Source organism: Pristiophorus japonicus, chromosome 4 (genome assembly GCF_044704955.1).
Source record: "Pristiophorus japonicus isolate sPriJap1 chromosome 4, sPriJap1.hap1, whole genome shotgun sequence".
Taxonomy (NCBI): Eukaryota; Metazoa; Chordata; class Chondrichthyes; family Pristiophoridae; genus Pristiophorus; species Pristiophorus japonicus.
Window position 1 is genome coordinate 303,636,680 of NC_091980.1, and position 24,248 is coordinate 303,660,927.

At 42.9% G+C, this 24,248-nt stretch overlaps 1 protein-coding gene across 7 annotated transcripts in view; it reads right to left on the reverse strand.

Annotated features, from left to right (window-relative positions):
• ston2 (stonin 2) overlaps window positions 1–24,248 on the reverse strand; it is a 158,278-nt gene that overhangs the window by 99,770 nt on the left and 34,260 nt on the right. For all 7 annotated transcript variants that reach the window (XM_070879643.1, XM_070879644.1, XM_070879639.1 and 4 more), the window contains 3 exons: window positions 23,681–23,932; window positions 19,652–19,879; window positions 6,543–6,692 (listed from right to left, as the gene is read on the reverse strand). In XM_070879643.1, the coding sequence (XP_070735744.1) occupies window positions 6,543–6,692; window positions 19,652–19,879; window positions 23,681–23,771 (469 nt within the window). In that variant the 5' untranslated portion in view covers window positions 23,772–23,932. The remainder of the gene's footprint in view (window positions 1–6,542; window positions 6,693–19,651; window positions 19,880–23,680; window positions 23,933–24,248) is intronic.

The following is a 24,248-nucleotide window of genomic DNA, read 5'->3' on the forward strand; positions in this document are numbered from 1 at the left end:
AGGTCAAAAAGATTTTACGCTACCGCCCATTTGATATCGCTTGCGGTAATGGAAATTAGGTGTTTTGAGAATGGGCGAGAAGCTGGCGATCAGAAAACCCTTTTTTAACGCCCATTTTTGACCGATAAGCACAAAAGTGGAGGTTCCATCTAGTCCATAGAAATTTACAGCATGGAAGGGTTTCTGCCTTGACCACTGTTTCAGGCAGTGAGTTCCAGATCCCCACAACCCTTTGTGTAAAGACATTTCCCCTCATATCCCCTCCAAACCTCTCCCCCAATTACTTTAAATTTATGCCCCCTGGTTGTTGACCCCTCTGCCAAGAGAAATAGGCCCTTTCTATCTAGGCTCCTCATAATTTTATAGATCTCAATGAGGTCTCCCCTCAGCCTCCTCTGTTCCACAGAAAACAAACCCAGCCTATCCAATCTGTCCTTATAGCTAAGATTCTCCACTCCCAGCAACATCCTCGTAAATCTCGTCTGTACCCTCTCCAGTGCAATCACATCCTTCCTGTATGCGGTGACCAGAACTGCACGCAGTACTCCAGCTGTGGCCTAACCAGTGTTTTACACAGTTCAAGTATAACCTCCCTGCTCTTGTATTCTATGCCTCAGCTAATAAAGGCAAGCATTCCATATGCCTTCTTAACTACCTTATCTACCTGGCCTGCTACCTTCAGGGATCTGTGGACATACACTCCAAGGTCCCTTTGTTCCTCTACACTTCTCAGTGCTACCATTTAATGTGTATTCTCTTTCATTGTTAGCCCTCCCCAAATGCATTAGCTCACACTTCTCTGGATTAAATTCCATTTGCCACTGTTCTGCCCACCTGACCACTTGATTGATATCTTCCTGCAGTCTATAGCTTTCTTCATCATCAACCACACAGTCGCTTTTGGTATCATCTGCAAACTTCTTAATCATACCCCCTATATTCAAGTCGAGATCATTGACGTATACCACAAAAAGCAAGGGACCCAGTACTGAGCCCTGCGGAACCCCACTGGAAACATCCTTCTAGTCACAAAAACACCTACCAACCATTACCCTTTGCTTCCTGCCTCTGAGCCAATTTTGGATCCAACTTGCCACTTTGCCCTGGATCCCATGGGCCTTTATTAGGGTTTGGACCCCCACCCCCGGGCCTGGAACAAACCCCCCGGTTTACCTTCCTGTTGGCGTGGGAGGCAGTGCACTGCAGGGATGAATGCACCGGGCATCCAATGGCAGGAGCATGGGGGCAGGGCGGCTGTGGATGATGGAACCTCCAGGAATACATCCAACCAGAGTTGGCAACCATATTATAGTGTAATTTCCTTTTTATCTATAAATTATAAAAGAGTCATTGAATAGAAGTAGAATGCCCCATCACATTTTGATCTAGTTTATTTTATTTTCCCTCCTGCCCTTTGCAATAGTTCTTGGTCAATAATGCCACAAATACTACTCTAGCCACTTACTAGGCCTTTGAGTACATAGACAGTGATTCTCCGTTCAATTTCGCTCCTTCCCTGTGGAGAAGGTGACAACGCTGTCAACGTTGGTAGTTCATTGAATAAATAACTGCTGCAGGAAAGCTATGCCTTACCATTTTCTGGATAATGAAAGAGTTTTTCAACTTTGTACAGCACACAGAACTTGCCTTTTTAAAAATATCTAAGCAATATTTACATGTATATAAAAATGTTTGTTGTGGATTCTAGTGTTGTTGGAACAAAATATAGTAATCCTTTGACTATGGCAATCTTCATCTCTAGTTTTAAGCTCGTTAAAAACACTTTGGTGTCCGTTTTTGGCCAATCAATGATTGATTATTGAAGAAAAAGTTGCTTCCATCTCCAAAATGGATGGCAACAGCTTGAAGAAAGCAAAGTAAGTAATGTTTAAAAGTATGTATCTTTTTAACAAGAGAAACAAGGCATACAAAAGAAAGATGAAGTTACATTAGGTTGAAGTAAAATTAAAATGTATTTTAAAATAATAGGGAAAATGGGACAGAAGAGGGAGAATTTGGTGGGGTGGGGGTGTGGATAGAGTTGTTTTAAATATAATTTAGAGATAATATGTTAGTCATTTCCCTGGAATTAGACTCAGTCTAAGTTTTAAACTATTTTTGTTGAACTAATAATTAATGAACTGTAATAAATTAAGTTACAGAATCCACAACAGTTCTTAAATCAACATTGATTTTTGGCATCTTTCTCACAGGAAGCAGGGGGATGCCACCAGGTAAATACATCTTTCAGAGAGCCAGCACAGGCGTGATGGGCTGGATAGCCTCCTTCTGTGTTGTAGAATTCTATGATTTATTTCCAAGTGATTACAAAAAGAAATGTAGCGTTGTCTTCTTTATTCCAACATCGCTCACACACCACTGGAGTAATCTGGCATCGGGAAACATTCTTACTGGAAGACATCACATAGGGAACAACCTCCTTTTAAGATGATCTCATATGATCATGATAATGGTGTCATCCCCATGGGGCCAACCCTCACCCCATAAAGTGCCTGCCCCACCATGGACCATCTGTTTTTGCCAGATTAGAATCAGTGCTCGATGTTTTCACCAAGTGTTCCACAAAAAAAGGAAGCAACTGTACCATTGGTATGAACTGTGAAATTCTTTGTTTTCTCCTAGTTTCTTTGTAATTTTTTTGTATTCGTCACAGTTGACGAGGTTTCCATCATTAAAACTCTGAACAAATTCGTTAAACTAAACTTCAATGCCTCTCGAGAAAGCAAAGCATTGGCACCTGCAAATTGTCAGCCCACACTAAGTGGGGATCAGTCTCGGAACCTGTCCACAAACCATAGCCTAGAAATTGGTCTCTGGTGGTATCGGAATGGCCGCCCGTTATACACAGCGCCTGAAACTCGATTCAATTGCAGCCAATTCCAGGCGATCTGATACTGCCCCTTTTACGCCACCGTCAGAGATGAACTTCTCGCCCTATAACTCTGATTTATCCCAAGAAGAAGTTGGCCTGGTGTTGGACTACTCTGGCAGAGTGCACAAGATGTAATATGCAGTTTACTGTTTAAAAAGTGGGAAGCTTTTGAGAACTGTGACTTCACAAAGAACTAGTGATTTAAAGCATATTAAGAATATTAGAGCTATTAGAATTATAGGTAACAGCATAATATACTTACCAATATAACAATTACTTAGCAGCTTCTACATTAGTACGGGAGCAATTTTCTTCCAAGTACAAGGATGAGAATTATTTTCCCATAGTATCAGGTTAAGAACACTTCAGTAGAAATATACAAAAATGTGTCTATTAAACTATTGTAGTTAGTGAGTCTCCAAAATCAAAAGCTCTCTCGCAGCGTATAATGATTTTGAGGTCTCAGGTACTGATTTTATTTCAATTACAGAGGGCGACGAGTGCTGAGTGCTACCTTGGCAACAGCAGGGCCATCACGGAGACAGAACTCGATTAGAGAACGTGCACTGTTGGATTTTCAACTGCAATCAGCTGTTCTTCTTAAATCGGTAATAGCATATTTGGCATTCCAGTGTGTTGATGGACAAGCTGTAAATCTGAATTTATGAGGTGAAATTGGAATGGTTTATAACCCTCACTAAGCCTCCAGATTAGAGTAATATCTTTAGGTCACTCCCTAGTGCTTGTTTTTTTTAATATAATAAATGGTAACTAGGAGTGATTACAATACAGTGATCTTAAGTGGTTACGCTGATATCAAAGTTGAGTAAAGGAACTCAACAGTTTTCTGAGATCCAAAATAAGAATACACCACTATGTTATGTTATCATGCCCCGTATCCTTCGCATCCCATTATTCCTGTACCTCTTGTGCTCACCTCTTTACCATCTCCTCCCTCACGTCATTCCCTTCCCCCACTCCCATCCCCTCCCCTCATTCTCACCCAACATCCAAACCTTCCCCTCATTCCTCTCCCCTTAACATCCACATCCTTTACCCCAGCTTGTCATCATTCTCTCTTCCCTTCATTACCCCTCTACCAATGCAGAGAAAGTGGGATCAGAGAGCGGGAGCAAGAGAGAAAGAGAGAAAGAGAGAAAGAGAGAAAGAGAGAAAGAGAGAAAGAGAGGGACGAGGGGGGCGGACGAGGGACGAGGGGGCGGCCGAGGGGGCGGCCGAGGGACGAGGGGGCGGCCGAGGGACGAGGGGGCGGCCGAGGGACGAGGGGGCGGCCGAGGGGGCGGCCGAGGGACGAGGGGGCGGCCGAGGGACGAGGGGGCGGCCGAGGGGGCGGCCGAGGGACGAGGGGGCGGCCGAGGGACGAGGGGGCGGCCGAGGGGGCGGCCGAGGGGGCGGCCGAGGGGGCGGCCGAGGGACGAGGGGGCGGCCGAGGGGGCGGCCGAGGGACGAGGGGGCGGCCGAGGGACGAGGGGGCGGCCGAGGGAGAGGGACGAGGGGGCGGCCGAGGGACGAGGGGGCGGAGGACGAGGGGGCGGCCGAGGGACGAGGGGGCGGAGGACGAGGGGGCGGCCGAGGGAGAGGGACGAGGGGGCGGCCGAGGGAGAGGGACGAGGGGGCGGCCGAGGGAGAGGGACGAGGGGGCGGCCGAGGGAGAGGGACGAGGGGGCGGCCGAGGGAGAGGGACGAGGGGCCGGCCGAGGGAGAGGGACGAGGGGCCGGCCGAGGGAGGGGAGACGAGTGTGTGCCGGGGTGGGACAGCGGTGGCACACCACAGGGGGGGCGGGGGGGGGAACAGACAGACAGGGGGACCGCAGGGGGGGGGGGGAAATGGGGTGAGGGGGAAGTGGGTCGAGGTCGAGGCGGTAAGTGGGGCGAGGCGGGAAGTGGGACGAAAAATTGTGTCTCACCTCCCCACCTCCAAAAAATTGACATTAAAACACCTCAATTTTTAAAAAGAGAGTACAATGATCACCTGAATCACCTGACATTAAAAGAACTTCTACGATTCCAATAACTTCAGAGACACACGGGCTCTCTGATTACAGTTATCCCCCTTTAAAATTAAACACGAATAAAACTTTACTCATCGCCTCATACACTCTGTTCATTTTCCAAAATGTCTATTTTTATCATTATGCAATCTAACTAGTGTTGTCAAATAAAAGTGATTTCTTGATCTGCTTCTTGCTGAAAGGAAATAGCAGCTCTTATTTCAGTTATATATCAGATAAACAGTTATATATCTGATCAAAACATGACCAAGATACACTAGAATTTGCATTCAGAAACTACAGTAAAACTGATTACATCTGATCCGGAAAACAGATGTACCAACGAGTTTATGGCAGATTTAAGAGCTTATTTAAGTATCAAAGTTTAAAATGCTACTGCTGAAAAGAGTTTATTCATTTATATAAACATTATGTACCACTCAGTTGAGCTGAAAAATCAGCCCATGCTTTCCAAATTACTGCTTGTGTTACTTCCAACTGCTTTACAGTCAAACTGGTCATGACCGATGTTAGCTGTAATTTTTGGGGGGAATGTGCGGCCCATTCAAAAGTCAGTGCATGCATGTTTTTTTTTCAATTTAAAAGCCGGATCACAGGCTGCGCGGGCCTCCTGGAGCGTTGCACAGCCGCGTAGCTTAATGGAAACATTGGTCGTGACTAAGGGCAATTCCAATTGTCACATTTCACACCATCAATTTTGCTTTACAGTCGTAATTGTGGTGATTTATGAGCTTCCGGTGACAATGTGAGGACTATTGTCAAACATTACTGCTCAACATTCCCTCATTTTACAGTTGATGGTTAAAGTTCCCTCTGCATCCCCACCCTGAGAGATGACTAATCAACTCAACAAATGCATGAAGCACTTCTTGAGAGTCCTATATCCATATATTTGGAATTTAAAAATTAATAACTCACTACTTTCTGTTCTTTTTAATAAAATGCAAGATTCATTCTCTGTAAATCTTCAATAATTACATCAAAACACATTTATAATTTGAGTTGGTGCAGCTCAGGCAGCTAGATCTTACCGGACATGTCCAGATTACTTGATTTAGCTATGCCTTAAAAGTTACTACAGGCTGTACTGTGGACTGGATGTACACCAATACTGGTTGTAACCACCTGCCTTTTGAATCCCTATCACATAGTACAATCCATCTCACAGGGTTAGTAATGACATTTCTGAGTGCAATACTATTTTTTGCTCTGTCAAGCCCGTGTGGTGGCTGATGTGCAACGGCCACCACGCGTTAAAAAAAATCCACGAACAGGCATCTTCCACCCTTCAGGGTGTAGTTTGGGTCCTTCATTGAAACACCAGTGAACTCATCCCTTTTTGGCATGGAAGCAAGTCATCCTCGTTTCAAGGGACCGCCTATGATGATGATGACTATTTTTTGACTTATTTGTGTCATAAATTGTATTTATATCTTTGAGCCCAGATAAAAATCTAGCCTTTTTCACCCGAGTTTAAACGTGCACAAGAAAAATATATATACTTTCTTTAAAAAGTGAACCTCTGTAATTAAGTACCCCAGTAAACTGTACACTGGGGAGCGTGCCAGATATAATGAAATATGCTCTCTTACAGATCCATATTAATTTCTACTTACCAGGAGACTCAGGTCTGGAAATACTGTTACTATGCAAATCTTCTGTGTCAATAGAATGCAGATCTGTGTAAGATAGTGCCAAACTCAAATTACTGGGCTCCTCGGAGTGCGTAGTCCAGCTGCCTTCTGAAGTAGGAGGCTCTCTTGAACCTGAAAGTGACAACAGAATTTGTAGATTTTTCAAAAAGTTACAATGTGAGAAGGGCTGAGACCTGTAGCACTATAGCTCTATCTAACCATCACTGTAAATCAGTTGCATTTATTGTGCTCAGCAGCTCCAATGAGGACGTGCTTCAAAAACATAACTTTTTTTGAGATACAGATAATGCCATCTGGGAAATGGGGTGCATTTCTTTGAAACATACCCTTACCTGTGTTATACACAACATATACACAGCTGGCGCTCGGGCCACTTTCATTTAATCGTTTTTATTTGCCAGCGACGAGCTCCCAAATCAAATCACAAATTTATTTCACAAGATCATAAAATAATTATGGGTGTGGAAAGCCATTCAGCCCATCGTATCTATTCAGAAAATTTCCTCATTGCAGCATCCAATTGTTTCTTAAATAATTCCAGGGTTTTCAGCTGCACTATTCTATCTGGGTGTCTGGTCCAAGTGTTTATCACTGTGTGAAGAACTTCCTGATAATCAGTCCAAAATGTACTTTTCACTAGTTTGAACCCGTATCCCTCATTTGGCCTCAAATTTGGCAATATTCTGGATTTACTTTTTCCAACTATCTTATATACCTCTTTAAGATGACTTAAATGCCTTCTTTTCAAGCTAAAAAGATCACGTTTCTCCCGTCTTTCCTCGTAACTCAGATTCTAAGACTAGGGCTCAGCCCTTGGCTTCTCTCTGCATATTACAGGAGAATAGCATAGCTTATGTAAATTAAGGACAGGGAAAGAGAGAAAAAGGAAATACTAGATATCTCAAACCAAATTGCAAGTAGTCCAATCTCAAGGTACATGAACATTAATTTAAAACCTTACTAGTGCCTTCCATTTACTGAGATGTACAATAAGCAGTGAATCTTCTTCCATTGAGATGTAGCTTGACCCATTTTATCTGTAGGGTTTAAATGTTACTTGAAGATGAAAGTAGAAAGCAGGGCCCAGCGGGGTGAGGGTCTCCTTCAATAGTTCATAAAATTTATCTCTCGAGTGCCTAAACCATACAGATCAGGGAGGACCCAGATTCAGTCCCTGTTCTGCACTGAGTCAGCTAATATCACCCGGGGTGTTACAATTAGCCTCAGCACTCACGAGTTAGCAAGAGGAAAATCAGTCAGGGTACCACACTCCTGATTACGATCCAGTAAACCCGCTGTTGGATGTGTATTTGTGTTCACAGTGGATGAGGATGAGATTGAGTTTGTTTGTGATTCCCCCCACAATCGATCAAGTTTGACACATAATAATGGCCAGTTGAAGGCATCAAGAAACCAGTACCACTGGAACCATACCACGGCATGAATGTGTTCCAAAGAGGAGTGAGGGAAATTGGCAATACACGTGGAAAAGAAAGATAGGCAAAGGACAAAGAATATTGCTGTTTCTGGAAATCATACAACAGGATGTGTCACACTTGACCAGATTATTTTTAAATTCACTATTTCCACCTCCTGTTTCACACATTCACTCCAACTTCACTCCACTCTTCACCTTTTACTTTCTTTCTCCTAAGACCCCACCACCTGGTCCCTGAAACAGGGAATATACACTGCAACAAAATGGCTACCAATATCCTTGGGAGGAACAAGCAGATTTTGAATATTTTGGTTCTAGAATCTCCAGAAACCCATTTGTTCTTCGGAGTCACTAAAGCTCAGTTATGTAATAAGAAGTCAGAAACTTTTCAACCACCTGATAGACAAATCGTGTTTCCTAGCTTCCAATCATTTACCAACCCAAGTGACAATGCTAGCTCGAATTCCATGTGCTTTCGTTTTTGTTATAATTTCGTGTGCCGAACCATATCAAATATCTTCTGACAAATCAAATCATACCAATCGTTTCCCAGAAATCCTCCCCAGAGCGTTCTGTGGCCTGGCGAAGCGAAGCAGCTGGGAGCCAAGACTGTGCAGGCCGATACAGCCAACGGTGGAGCAGTGGCCGAGAAGCCACTTTGCATTTTGGTGAGAAAGTAGCTTACTCCGATAAATAATTTAGAAACTATTGCCTCATCTTAGAAACTTGTAACTTTGCCCAGTTACAAAATTGCTATCATTTCAACTATTTTGTTAGATATGGAGCAAGACAGGAAAATGGAGTGGAGTTTGCAGATCAGCCATGATCCAATTGAATGGCAGAGTAGGCCAGAGGGGCTGAATGGTCTATTCCTGTTCCTAATTCAGGAGTTACCTCCTCCCCAGTTTCCTTTAATTTTGTAAACACTTCTTATGAATTCTATTCACCTTTCTCCATTTGACCCATCTGTACCTCAATTAGATTCTCCTAGAACAATAATTTTAGTATTTCTACCCATCCCCCTAATCTGTTTTCCTGTCAGTTAGGGGGCTGTAGTACAACTCCACTAGTGTACAATCCCTTTTTAATCTTCAATCTCTAACCATATCAACTCTGTCTGAATCTCTTTTTGTGTACATCAGTCCTCTCTACAGCATGTATTCCCTCTTTCACCAATATTGCCACCACTTCTTCTGTCCTATTTAATATGTCACTCCTAAAGACATTATAACTTGTTTTATTTGTTTTCCACCGCTGTCCAGTTTGCAGCCAAGTTTCTGTTAGTGCTACTGAACCAATATCAACTTCTAACGTAATTGCTTTTGATTCCTCGAGTTAATTTCCAGCATTAGGAGCATTACAAGACATGTACTTTATTTTTTGGTTTGTATTTGAAGCTCCTTTTTGTTGTCCAAGTTAACGCCTTGTACATTTATCTCAGAGGGTTGCTACAATGCACCCTTTAAATAATGCATGCTGCAGCCAGAGTGCCCAAAGGCTGACAGTAATGTGAATCTCTGGGGATTCACTCAAAAATCTAAATGCTAGCCTCAGCTGGTGCTAATCCAGACTAAAATAGCCTCCTCACCCTCTCCAACATGGTCGATGGCTAATTAGCTGAGGACCCAGGTCCCTAAAGGGCTGGGGAAAATTGAATCACTGCTTGGTGGGGAGAAGGGGATTGGAGCTGATCCTGCAAGTTGTCTATGGGAAGAACTCTGTGGTCCACGCACCTGGTCTTGGTCAATGAGGGGGTGGAAATTCAGCTTCGGCAGGGATGCAAAGTTTGTGGCTGTGGATCAGCCATCCATTGTATACTCTACCTGATTTTCCCAAGGAAGATCAGGTGTTGTGTACAACGGGCAGACAATCCTCTACTAGCCATTCTGCACCATTACCAAAGCTGACTTTCAGCCCCTGGGTTCCATTGTGCAACACATCCCTGACAAAATTATAAAAAGGGGTTAAAACTGCCCCTGTCTAGACTAGGACACAGGGCAGCTAGTTCTGACAAGGGAGGCTCCTCCCCTTAATACCAGTCCCGGAATGGCTTAACGGTTCAATAAATGGCATTTATAGTCTTTTAACAGCTGCTCCACTGGTCTGCCAAAAAGCTCTTTGCCATCAAAAGGAATGTTTAATAGCTGCTGCTGCTGTTCCAAATGGAAACCTGACAAACACAGACAAACAGGCCAGGACAAGATTTTCTGGATGATTCATCATGTTTCTATTGTTAAGTCATTGGCTACAGCCTGCTACTACATCCAAGAAAACTGAAAGATTCAGCAGGGGTAGCCACTAATTCCTCAAGGCATGATGGGCGACCTTCTGCACTGCAAGAAACTATCTTAAAGGTTGTTTCGTGTATTATCTTTTAACCCCCAGCGAAGTGGCCCTGTCGTTCTCTAGTGATGTCGATCTGTGAAAGAATGTCAGTTATGCAATTACGGTAAATCCAGTTAATGAGTAGCGAAGCGTTAGGTCAGTGGTCTAAATATATCCATCACCTTTAATACCAAGTCTACACAGGCTTTCTCAAAGGGATTAGTAAAGAATGGGATTGTTAAGAATGGGCAGTAAAGGATTACTGACAGCTGCTTCACATTGTTCACATGAATTCAGGCAAATGATGTCTTTTCCATGTGGCTTAACTCTAACCTGCTGAGTCATGAAATTCTCAAGCACGAACCAGTCAGCACTACACATCAGCCTTCAACTGAAATCATCTCATTCTCACCTCCACAAGCTGGATTTTGACATAAAGAACCATATCAACTAGAGTATGTACCCACTAGCACAAGCGGAGATATACTATACTATTTTCTGTTGGTTACGTTTAAAACCAGAAGTAAAAGACGATGTCAAATGACAATGGGTTAAATCCATCATCAGCATTTCTAAATGCAAAATTATTGGTTCACCAGCAGATCTTCAAAAGAGTTGCTCAATGGTAGTCTTCTGTCTAGAGCATGGGAATGTTGATGTTGCTACACAGAGAGGCTGCAGTAGTCAGAGATGTGGGCAGTAGAATGTTAGCAGCTGGGAGACCGGTTTACATCATGACTGACAAGTGCTGAGATTGCCAACATTGGAATTCCCATTAGAAATGTTTAGATAGAAATTTTACATTGTCAATTTTCACATCAAAGTGATACTAAAATATTATGACAGGAATTGCAGATAGTGTACAGGAAGTGGGTGACATATGCAAGTTTCTTAAACGATAAGGGGATAAGGGGTTATGAGGAGCGGGCAGGGAAGTGGAGCCGAGTCCATGATCCGATCAGCCATGATCTTATTGAATGGCGGAGCAGGCTCCTATTTCTTATGTTCTTATGTAAGATTTTTAATTATATTAGTCACAGGACTACATAATTATATAGACCAGTAGGATATTGAAAATAACTCAATTATGAATTCAGGTAGAAATGTAATTATGGCTTGTGGGTTATGTCTTTTCAATGTTAACTGTGCCCCACCCCCGAGAGGCACCGACGAGAGAGGAGGTGGGTGAGCTCGCTGTGGGGTGGGGGGGTAGAGAGTGAGATCGCTGTGGGTAGGGGTAGAGAGATCACTGTAGGGGGTGAGAGAGACTGGGAGGTGAGATAAACGGGGTGGGGGGGGAGAGACTGGGGAGTGAGAGAGACTGAGAGGAGGAAAGACTGGGGATGAGAGAGACTTGGGCGGTGAGAGAGACTGGGGGGAGGAGAGACTGGGGATGAGAGAGACCGGGGGGAGAGAGACTGGAGACGAGTGAGACTGGGGAGTGGGGGAGAGACTGGGGTGTGGATGAGACTAAAGTGAGTGAGACTAGTGAGTGAGAGAGATTAAAGGCTTTTAGACCATTTATATTGTTGCCTAACACTAGAAAATACTACAATCCATTTAAAAATACATCAAACTATGAAGAACTATAAAGATCTGTGTAATATCAAACAAACCTGACAGATGTGTGTCCATACCGCCCACTTGAGATCCACTTAAGATCCAGTAAGACCTGCTTCTTCAGGACGGTATTAAGGTCCGGTGGTAAATGGATCTTAATTGTGAAACTTCCATTTTGGGCGGTATTTGGGTGGTAATATATGGGCGGACAGTATCGAATCGTTTAAAATTCTGACGGGTTTAGACAGGTTAGATGCAGGAAGAATGTTCCCAATGTTGGGGAAGTCCAGAACCAGGGGTCACAGTCTAAGGATAAGGGGTAAGCCATTTAGGACCGAGATGAGGAGAAACTTCTTCACCCAGAGAGTGGTGAACCTGTGGAATTCTCTACCACAGAAAGTAGTTGAGGCCAATTCACTAAATATATTCAAAAGGGAGTTAGATGAAATCCTTACTACTAGGGGGATCAAGGGGTATGGCGAGAAAGCAGGAAGGGGGTACTGAAGTTGCATGTTCAGCCATGAACTCATTGAATGGCGGTGCAGGCTAGAAGGGCTGAATGGCCTACTCCTGCACCTATTTTCTATGTTTCTATGAATCGTTCTTTAAATCACATTGGTCTCCATCAGGAATAACATATGCTTAAAATTAATCCTTACATTTCTGGCACCTTTTAGAAAATGTGTGTGACTTGTTTAAAAAAAATGTATTCTGGCAACACAGTTTGATGTTAAAATAAACCCTACTGCAGTTAAAAATATATATATACTATTTTAACTACAAGCCCTATTATCTATAAAGCAAATTGTGATTAAAAACTTTATTGCAATTTTGCTATCTATATGTTACAAAAATATAAACTATTTTAACTAAAAATATTTTTAATGTTACTTTTGCTTTGCATGTATTTGCTTTTCCCTCTCCTTCTGCCACGCTTATTTTTTCATCTTGTTTTACACTAGCCTACATTCTGTATCTACTATTATTTTAACTTTTCAGTCACTTAATGCCAAGAGGAAATTCTATGGGGAAAGTCTATGAGGAGTACATTCTGTTCAGAGTATTCCCTCCACCCACCTCTGTTTGAATAAAATAAATTAATAGTACTGTTTAGCAGACATATCAAAGGTCTTTAAACTATTTCTATAATCAAACTCATTTTACTACATTAGTTTAATTAAATTCCTCTTAAATTGTACATACAACTTTTAATATTTTTTTTGTTCGCTGAAAGGACAGTGAATGCCTTTAAGCCACATGCTAATGTTCTTAGAAGTGACAGTTCCACAGTATCAGTGCCATTCCCATTCAATTTGTTCCATACAACAGCATTTTCAGACTAATTTGTAAAAAGATGTTCAAGTCAGGGAACAACTGCCCCCCTGGGTCAAAACCACAAAAGGGCACGATTTCTATTAAAGTTTAACTGTACATCTTTGAAAGCTAGATGGGTATGTGAAAATACCCAAGTCAGATACATTCAACCTAAAACAAAGCCCTATTGCATTCTTTACAAACTTCTCGAGATGGAATTTCCTGTTGATGGACAAGATCTCCTTTGTAACAAAGCACAAGCTGTTCACCAATCTCCTGTTGTTGGCAGGTAATTGAAAGTTATTAGATCAGGTAAAATTAATATGGTATTTTCTCACTGCTTACACAGACAGATTTCAAAAGACAATGACCAGTAGGTTAGAACTGTGATTACAAAATAGTAAAATATTCTGCAGGCACATAAATAAAAGGAAAGTCAAGATGAGAATAGGGCCACTAAGGGATGGTCAGGATAAAAATCACAGGCTGCAAAAGCAAAATGGCAGAACTATTAATAATTATTTTGTTTCAGTATTTATCAGGGAGATGGATCAGGTGGACATGACACCAGAAGTTAAGATTAGAAATGATATAACTGAATTTAAAATAAAAAGGAGAAATATTAAAATAAACAAATCAAACTCAATAGGGAAAAGACAGCCGAGGCACGATTACACACATTTTATCATTCTTTATAAAATGGTATATTGCCAGAGGACTGGCGGATAGCAAACGTTACACCAATATTTAAGAAGGGAGATAGAACATGCCCAGGAAACTATGGACCAGTCAGCTTAACATCGGTGGTAGGAAAAATAATGGAATCATGGAAAACAGAACATCTAGAAACCAAAAACATAACAATGAATAGTCAACATGGGTTTCAAAAGGAAAAGTCTTGCTTGACCAATTTCACTGAATTTTTTTGAAGAGCAAACAGAGATTAGACAAAGTTAATGCAGTAGATTTCCAAAAGGCCTTCGATAAGGTACCACATGATAAACTGATGAATAAAGTTAGAGCATGCAGTCAGGGGACAAGTAGCAGAAATCAGAGAGTAGGAGTAAAGGGTAGCTATTCAGAGTGGCAGAAGGTGGGAAGTGGGGTCCTACAAGAATTAGTGTTGGAACCACTGTTGTTCACAATCTAGATTAGCGATTTAGGCTTTGGAATCAAAAACACAACTTTAAATTTGCAGATGACACCAAATCGGGGGGTTATAGTCAATACTGAGGAGGACTGCAACAAATTACAAGATGATAAGAACATAAGAAATAGGAGCAGGAGTAGGCCATACAGCCCCTCGAGCCTGCTCCACCATTCAATAAGATCATGGCTGATCTTCAACCTCATCGCCACTTTCCTTCCCAATCTCCATATCCCCTTGATTCCCCTAGAGTCCAAGACTCTGCATCCATGGCCCTCTGGGGTAGAGAATTCCAAAGATTTGCAACTCAGTGAAGAAATTCCTCCTCATCAGTCTTAAATGGCCTACACCATATCTTGAGACATTGGGCCCAATTTTCCCCAACCCCTTTTTTCGGCACACTTACCCTAAATGCGCTGACTTTGCGCTCTGGAAATGGTGCCGAAAAAAAGTGGTCCCACCCTGCCCGGTCTCCCGTGTCCTAGCACGGCGTACATAGTGCAGTGCGGGGCAGAGCAACAGCCCAGCGCAGAAAACACTGTCTGCGCGCATGCCCCTTGCCCTCCCAGCGTGTCCTGCGGGCTGTGAGCAGGACCTGATGCTCGCAGCCCCTATCCCTGGCCGAATGGCCTCCCGCACCAGCTGGCTGGCCCACTGACTTCCTGGGCCGAGGTAGGACTTAAATTTTATTTTTTATTTATTGATGGTTGTGCTTTGTTTAGTGAGGAGAGTTTTGATTTTGAGGGGGGGGGGGGCGGGGGGGAGAAAGAGAGTTTTGATGGGAGGTGGGAACTTTAAAAAAAAAACTTGTTTCTGGCAAAAAGGTAGGACTTCTATTTTTATTTGTTATTGATTGATTGCTTATTACTTTTTGGTCTTTGTTTAGTGCTTTGGAAGTCTTGATGCAGGTCCTCTCAGCTTCCTTGTATTTTTTATTTGTTATTAAATGCTTATTTTTGTGCTTTGTTTAGTGCTTTGTAAGTCTTGGTGCTTTAAATGTACTAACCTGCGCCGATTTCTTAACTGCCCGCAATGTTTTTCAGAGCTGGCACCGTACGCTGACCTAAATGGATTTGGAGTAAGTTTTAGCTGACCAAAGTGGCATAAATGGGTATACACATTAAGCGGTCGGCCACTTCAGTGTAGATGAACAAAGGGACCTTGGAGTGCTTGTCCACAGATCTCTGAAAGTAGCAGGCCAGGTGGATAAGATGGTTAGGAAGGCATACGGAATGCTTGCCTTTATTGGCCAAGACAAAGAATATAAGAGCAGGGAGGTTATACTTAAATTATATAATACTTTGGTTAGGCCACAGCTGGAGTACTGCATGTAGTTCTGGTCGCCATATTATAGGAAGGACGTGATTGCACTAGAGAGGGTGCAGAGGAGATTTACTAGGATGCTGCCTGGAATGGAGAATCTTAGTTAGGAGGACAGATTGGATAGGCTGGGTTTGTTCTCATTTGAACAGAGGAGGTTGAAAGTAGACCACATTGAGGTGTACAAAATATTGAGGGGCCTGGACATAGTGGATAGTAAGGGTCTATTTCCATTGGTGGAGGGGTCTATTACGAGTTTTAAGGTGGTTGGTGGAAGATTTAGAGGGGATTTGAGGGAGGATTTCTTTATGCAGAGGGTTGTGGGGATCTGGAACTCACTGCCTGGAAGAGTGGTGGATGCAGAAACCCTCACCACTTTTAAGAGACAGTTGGATGGGCACTTAAAGTGCAGTAACCTGCAAGGTTACGGACCTAGAGCTGGTAATTGGGATTAGACTGGATGATCTTTTGTTGGACAGCGCAGATATAATGGTAGGTACTGCAGGGACTAGAATACGGCCAGGGTGATCTCCTGGACTAGTTTCTATCGCCTGGATGGGTCAGAGAAGAATTTTCACAGATTTTTTTCTCCCCAAATTGGCCTGGGTTTTTACCTCTCCCAGGAGATCACATGGGGTGGAGTGTAGAATGTTTCAGTATAAGGGGTGTCGCAGTTGTGTGGGGCGGATTGGTTGGGCTGGGTGCTCTTTGCCTTTCGCCATTGTTCATAGGTTTATATGTAACCTTTAGGGCTGCTGACCGAGGGCTGTGCGGCTCTTTGTCGGCCGGCGCTGGCATGATGGGCCGAAATGGCCTCCTTCCGCGCTGTAAATTTCTATGTTTCTCTGTCCCCTAGTTTTAGACACTCCAGCAAGGGGAAACAATCTCTCAGCATCTAAGTTAACGTTTTGGGTCGATGACCCTTCGTCAGAACTGGAGAGTGTTCGGAAAGAACAGATTCTTAACAAGCACTGAAAGGGGGAGGGGAAGAAAGAACAAAAGGGAAGGTCTGTGATAGGGTGAAAGACAGGAGAGATTAGAGAGACAAAAGGGGTGATGGCCCAAATTCAAATGGTAATGCCAGGAGTTAGAAAAACATTAGTCAAGATAGGGTGTGAATGGCAGGATAATGACCAACTACCAATAGAGACAAGGAGGAAAAAAATTCCGCAGTCACCCCCAGCACCCCTTCCCACGGCACCTTCCCGTGCAAGTGCAGGAGATGCAACACCTGCCCTTTTACCTCCTCGCTTCCCACTATCCAGGGCCCCAAATACTCCTTCCAGGTGAAACAGCGATTTACTTGTATTTCTTTCAATTTAGTATACTGTATTGGCTGCTCATGATGTGGTCTCCTCTACATTGGGGAGACCAAGCGTAGATTGGGTGACCGCTTTGCGGAGCACCTCTGTTCAATCTGTAAGTGTGACCCCGAGTTTCCGGTCGCCTGTCACTTTAATTCTCCACTCCATTCCCACTCTGACCTCTCTATCCTCCGTCTCCTACACTGTTCCAACGAAGCTCAATGCAAGCTCGAGGAATAGCACCTCATCTTTTGTTTAGGCACTTTACAGCCTTCTGGACTCAACGTCGAGTTCAAAATTTCAGAGCGTAACCGCTGCCAATCTTTGGCTTCCTCTCCCCCTCCCTCCTCAGAGCTTGTTTCTTTCTTTTCTTTTTTTTCTCTCCTCATCTCTAATGGCAGTTGGTCATTATCCCACCATTCACACCCTATCTTGAGTAATGTTTTTCTAACTCCTGGCATTACCATTTGAATTTGGGCCATCATCCCTTTTGACTCTCAAAGCTCTCCTGTCTTCTAACCGATCACAGACCTTTCCTTTTGTTCTTTCTTCCCCTCCCCCTTTCAGTGCTTGTTAAGAATCTGTTCTTTCCGAACACTCTCCAGTTCTGACGAAGGGTCATCGACCCGAAACGTTAACTCTGCTTCCTCTCCACAGATGCTGCCTGACCCACTGAGATTTCCAGCACTCTGTTTTTATTCCAGATTGCAGTATTTTGCTTTTGTCTCAGCATCTGCCCTGTCAATCCCCCCCAAGAATCTTGTATTTTCAATGAGAGTCTACCTCATTCTTCTAAACTCCAGTGAGTATAGGCCCATTCTACACAATCTCTCATAAGACAGTCCTCTCATCCCAGGAATCAATCTACTGAACCTTTGTTGCACCGGCTCCAGGGCAAGTATATCCTTTCTTAAATAAGATCAAAAATGTACATATTACTCCAGGTGTGGTCTCACCAAGACCCTGTACAATTGTAGCAAGACTTCCTTACCCTTGTACTCCAACCCCCTTGCAAAAACGGGAAAAAATGCCATTTGCCTTCCTTATTGCTTGCTGTACCTGCATGCTAGCTTTTTGTGTTTCTTGCATGAGGGCACCCAAATTTCTCCAAACACTAACATTTAAAAGTTTCTCACCATTTAAAAAAATTCTGTTTTTCTATTCTTCCTACCAAAGTGAATAGCCTCTCATTTCCCTACATTAAAATCTATCTGCCACCTTACTGCCCACTCACTTAGTCTATCTATATCCCTTTGAAACTCTGTTCTCCTCACAACTTACTGTCCCATCTAGCTTTGTATTGTCAGCAAACTTGGATACGTTACACTCGGATCCTTCATCTAGATCATTAATATAGATTATAAATAGCTGAGGCCCCACTACTGATCCTTGTGGCACCCCACTTGTTACAGCCTGCCAACCCGAATTATAACCATTTATCCCTACTCCCTGTTTTCTGTCAGTTAACTAATCCTCTATCCATGCTAATACATTACCTCCAATCCGATGAACTCTTATCTTGTGTAATAATCTAATGTGGCACCTTATCGAATGTCTTTTGGAAATCCAAATATACTATATCCACTGGTTCCCCTTTATCTACCCTGCTAGTTACTTCCTCAAAAAACTATACTAAATTTGTCACACTATTTCCTTTTCATAAAACCATGTTGACTCTGCCTAATCATGTTATAATTTTCTAAATGCCCTGAAAATACTTCCTTAACAATGGATTCCAGCATTTGCCCAACGACTAATGTCAGCCTAACTGGCCTGTAGTTACCTGTTTTCTTTCTTCCTCTTTCTTGAATATCAGTTTTAAGAAGACATTAATAAACTTGCAGAATGGTCATATAATTGGCAAATTAATTTCAACATAGATAAGTGTAAGGTATTCGAAGAAAAATAAGGTGGTCACATGGGAAAATAAGAATCTAAATGGGATAGAGGAGCAAAGGGACTTGAGAGTACAAATACATAAATAACTAAAAGTCACGACACAGGTCAATAAGACCATAAAAAAAGCAAACCAAGCATTAGCGTTTATTTCTAGAGGGATGGAATTGAAAATAGAGATGTTATGCTAAACTTGTATCGAACCTTGGTTAGACCACACTTGGGAGTACTGTGTACAGTTCTGCTCACCATATTATAAAAAGGATATAGCGGCACAGGAAAGGATGCATACAGGCCGGGTCTCTTTTCTCTTAAGAGAAGGCTGAGGGGTGACCTAATACAGGTCTTTAAAATAATGAAAGTTTTTGACAGTAGACACAAAGAGTGTTTTCACTTGTGGGGAAGAGCAAAACTAGAGGCCATCAATACAAGATGGTCACCAAGAAATCAGAGAGTGGCGAAAATGTGGAACTCGCTACCATGAAATTGAGGCAAATAGTATAGATACATTTAACGGGATGCTAGATAAACACATAAGGCAGGAGGGAGAAGGGAGAGGGTTATGCTGATAAGAGTTAGATAAGGAAGGATGGGAGGAGGCTCGAGTGGAGTATAAACGCTGTCACAGACTGGTTGGGCCGAATGGCCTGTTTGTATGCTGTATATTCTATGGACAAATACTGTCACTGCCAACATTTGTTTGGGTCGCATATAAATAATGAATCACAAAATTGATTTCAGTTACACTTACACACTAATCACTAACCTGTTGACTGTGGGTGGAGTGGTGAAAGATTTGGCCATGGTTGATCATCAAACCGGATCCATCCACTGGGCACGGATGCCGTTTCTGACGGGCACACTGGGCTATGCTGGCTTCTCATCAAAGGGCTGCTTTGAATGGATGAAGAGGAATGCTGAACTGTATGGTCCAGATAATTATCATCTTGAAATAATGCAAACGAGACTGGGGAATATTTTCCATGGTCTCCAACTGTAGGTCATAAAATTATTAATATTACATCATACCAAGCTTTGTTAATCTCATGAACTAATAGCCACTCACATCAGACTACAAACAAAGTTTTGCTTTAAAAGCAATTGACCTCTCTACAAGAGCAGCTAGTACCAAAAATCGTAACTAATTATTTTGAGTCAACAACAACGTATTTATATAGCGCCTCTAATGTAGTGAAACATCCTAAGGCGCTTCACAGGAGTATTATGCGATAAGATTTGGACACCGAGCCGCAAAAGTAAAGATTAGCGCAGATGAGGGTCAAAGAGGTATGTTTTAAGGAGCATCTTAAAGGAGCAAAGAGAGGTAGAGAGACGGAGAGGTTTAGGGAGGGAGTTCCAGAGCTTAGGGCCTAGGTAACAGAAGGCGATTACAATCAGGGATGCTCAGGAGGGCAGAATTAATGGAGCGCAGACATCTCAGGGGGTTGTGGGATTGGAGGAGATTAGAGATAGGAAGGGGCGAGGCCATGGAGAGATTTGAAAATAAGGATGATAATTTTGAAATCGAGGCATTGCTTAACCGGAAGCCGATGTTGGTCAGCAAGTACAGGGTGATGGGTGAATGGGACTTGGTGCGAGTTAGGACCCGGGCAGCCGAGTTTTGGATCACCTCTAGTTTATATAGGGTAGAATGTGTGAGGCCAGCCAGGAGTGCATTGGAATAGTCAAGTCGAGAGGTAACAAAGAAATGGATGAGGGCTTCGGCAGCAGATGAGCTGAGGCAAGGGCAGAGATGGGCGACGTTATGGAGGTGGAAATAGGCGGTCTTAGATATGCTGCAGATGGGTGGCTGAAAGCTCATTTCAGCGTTAAATATGACACCAAGGTTGCAAACAGTCTGGTTCAGCCTCAGACAGGAGTTGGGGAGAGGGATGGAGTCAGTGTGTAGGGAACGGAGTTTGTGGCGGGGACCGAAAATAATGATTTCGGTCTTCCCGATATTCAATAGGAGAAAATTTCTGCTCATCCAGAACTGGATGTCAGACAGCAGTCTGACAATTGAGACCGAGAAGAGGTCAATAGAAGTGGTAGTGAGGTAGAACTGGGTGTATTCTGCGTACATGTGGAAACTGATGCTGTTTCCGGATGATGTCGCCAAGGGGCATCATATAGATGAGAAACAGGAGGGAGCCAAGGATAGATCCTTTGGGGACACCAGCGGTAACGATGCGGGGGCAGGAAGAGAAGCTGTTGCAGGTGATTCCCTGGCTACAATTAGATAAAAGCAGGAAACTATAGACCAGTTAGCCTAACATCTGTGGTTGGGAAAATGTTGGAGTCCATTATTAAAGAAGCAGGACATTTGGAAAAGCAAAATTTGCTCAGGCAAAGTCAGCATTGATTTATGAAGGGGAAGTCATGTTTGACAAATTTGCTGGAATTCTTTGAGGATGTAATGAACAGGATGGATAAAGGGGAACCAGTGGATGTAGTGTATTTGAACTTCCAGAAGGCATAGAAACATAGAAAATAAGTGGAGTAGGCCATTCAGCCCCTCGAGCCTGCACCACCATTCAATAAGATCATGGCTGATCATTCACCTCAGTACCCCTTTCCTGCTTTCTCTCCATACCCCTTGATCCCTTTAGCCATAAGGGCCATATCTAACTCCCTCGTGACAAGGTGCCACATACAATGTTCCTGCAAAAGATAAAAGTTCACGGGGTTGGGGGTAATATATTAGCATGGAGAGAGGATTGGCTAACTAACAGAAAACAAAGTTGGGATAAATGGTTCATTCTCTGGTTGGCAATCAGTAACAAGTGGGGTGCCGCAGGGATCAGTGCTGGGACCCCAACTATTTACAATCTAAATTAACGACTTGGAAGAAGGGACTGAGTGTAACGTAGCCAAGTTTGCTGATGATACAAAGATGGGAGGAAAAGCATTGTGTGAGGAGGGCATAAAAAATCTGTGAAAAGATATAGACAGGCTAAGTGAGTGAGCAAAAATTTGGCAGATGGAGATAATGATGGAAAGTGTGAGGTCATGCAAAGAGTAAGTTATTATTTAAGTGGAGAAAGATTGTAAAGTGCTGCAGTACAACGGGACCTCGGGGAACTTGTGCATGAAATGCAAAAGGATAGTATGCAGGTACAGCAAGTGATCAGGAAGGCCAATGGAATCTTGGCTTTTATTGCAAAGGGGATGGAGTATAAAAGCAAGGAAGTCTTGCTACAGCTATACAGGGTATTGGTGAGGCCACACCTGGAATACTGCGTGCAGTTTTGGTTTCCATATTTACGAAAGAATATACTTGCTTTGGAGGCAGTGCAGAGAAGGTTCACGAGGTTGATTCCGGAGATGAGGGAGTTGACTTATGAGGAAAGGTTGAGTAGGTTGGGCCTCTACTCATTGGAATTCAGAAGAATGAGAGGTGATCTATTGAAAAGTGTAAGATTATGAGGGGGCTTGACAAGCTGGATGCAGAGGGGATGTTTCCACTGATGGGGGAGACTAGAACTAGAGGGCATAATCTTAGAATAAGGGACCGCCCATTTAAAACTGAGATGAGGAGAAATTTCTTCTGACGGTTGTAAATCTGTGGAATTCGCTGCCTCAGAGAGCTGTGGAAGCTGGAACATTGAAAAAATTTACACAGAAATAAGACAGATTCTTAAATGATATGGGGATAAGGTGTTATGGGGAGCGGGCAGGGAAGTGGAGCGGAGTCCATGATATGATCAGCCATGATCTTATAGAATGGTGGAGCAGGCTCGAGCGGCCGTATGGCTTACTCCTGCTCCTATTTCTTATGTTCTTATGTAGATAAGAATGGAACCAGGCAAGTGCAGTCCCACCCAGCTGGATGACAGTGAAGCGGCATTGGAGAAGGATAGAGTGGTCAACCATGACAAAGGCTGCAGACAAGTCAAGAAGGACGATGAGGGATCATTTGCCTTTGTCACAGTCAAAGGACGTCATTTGTGACTTTGCCGAGAGCCGTTTTGGTACAGTGGCAGGCGCGGAATTGGAGGGATTGAAACATGTAATTGCGGGAAAGATGGGCACAGATTTGGGAGGCGACAACAAGCCAGGACTGTGTTGGAATAGTCTAGAGGTAACAAAGGCATGGATGACGATTTCAGCAGCACTGAGGCAAGGGCGGAGAGGGGCGATGTCACGGAGGTGGAAATAGGCGGTCTTAGTTATGCTGCGGATATGTGGTCGAAAGCTCATTTCAGGATCAAATTAGGCACCACTTTAAGGAAATACAGCCTTAGGCAAAAAAGCAGGAAAAGAAAGGAACAAAATAACATTAAAAGGACCAATACCAACAAATATAATAACATCCCCAGTATCAAAAGATAGTCTAGATTTTGCCTATGGTCTTCTCTAAGCTGACAGTACATCAGAAGATAAAAATTAAATGGTTTTTTTTTACACAAAGTGTTTTTGTTTGAAACTACAAACTACATTCTTTGGGGACATGAAAGCAACAACATTCTGTGTGTATTAGGCACCAATAATTGTGATGCACAGCTCTCAACCTGCAATGTTAGAAGGGTGGAATTCTGGTCCGTGCTTGAGGCAAAAGTGCAGTTTTCTGCAGAAATGGCAAACCAGATGATTTTTTACCAACTTGGGAATCCTGCGCACTACCACTGCTTTTCTCAGTGGTGCTCTTTAATGAAAAGGAAATCCTGATTAAAACGGGACAATTGAAATGTCACACTGTCTAATGCTGTACCTTTTCTGATAAACTGAAAATTATATGGGTTCTGTATTAGGATTATGATGCCCCTTTCCCAGAAAATAATTTAGATCATTTTACCTGCATCTCTTGCATACGCTGTGCATTGTGCATCTTCATTAAAGGAGACCCATTCTGATCGGTGGGTAGCGATCACATTAGCAGATAACATTGTTGTATCAAGTGCGCATAAATTGTTCAATGTGATACCGCAGCAATACTGTGATAGGGCAGCAAAGTTGAAGGTTAACTTTCATCCAAAGCAACTTCGGCAATTTCCTTGGTAACTCCTTGCTTTGGGAAACAAGCATGGTACAAATCCACAAAATGTCACTGTTTTAAGAAAAACATACAAAGCATTTAGTCATAAGGTGAGTTAGGCTGAAAAATCTAATCATACAGCACCAATGACTTTACTTACCTAACAAATTAATTTAAAGCTATAAAAATACCATGCAATGCACTTCAAAATTCATTGTTGAATTACAAATTCGGCTTCCCCCTCTTAGGCTCCAGCATTATTGTTCAGTGGCAAAGCAGGTGCTAAATATAATCTGAACTGCTGCAAATCTGAAATGTGATAATCAGAGCTATCTGCATGCTTACCAGTGTATCTCTCTCTCTCTCTCTCGTGTAGTTTGAGCTCACG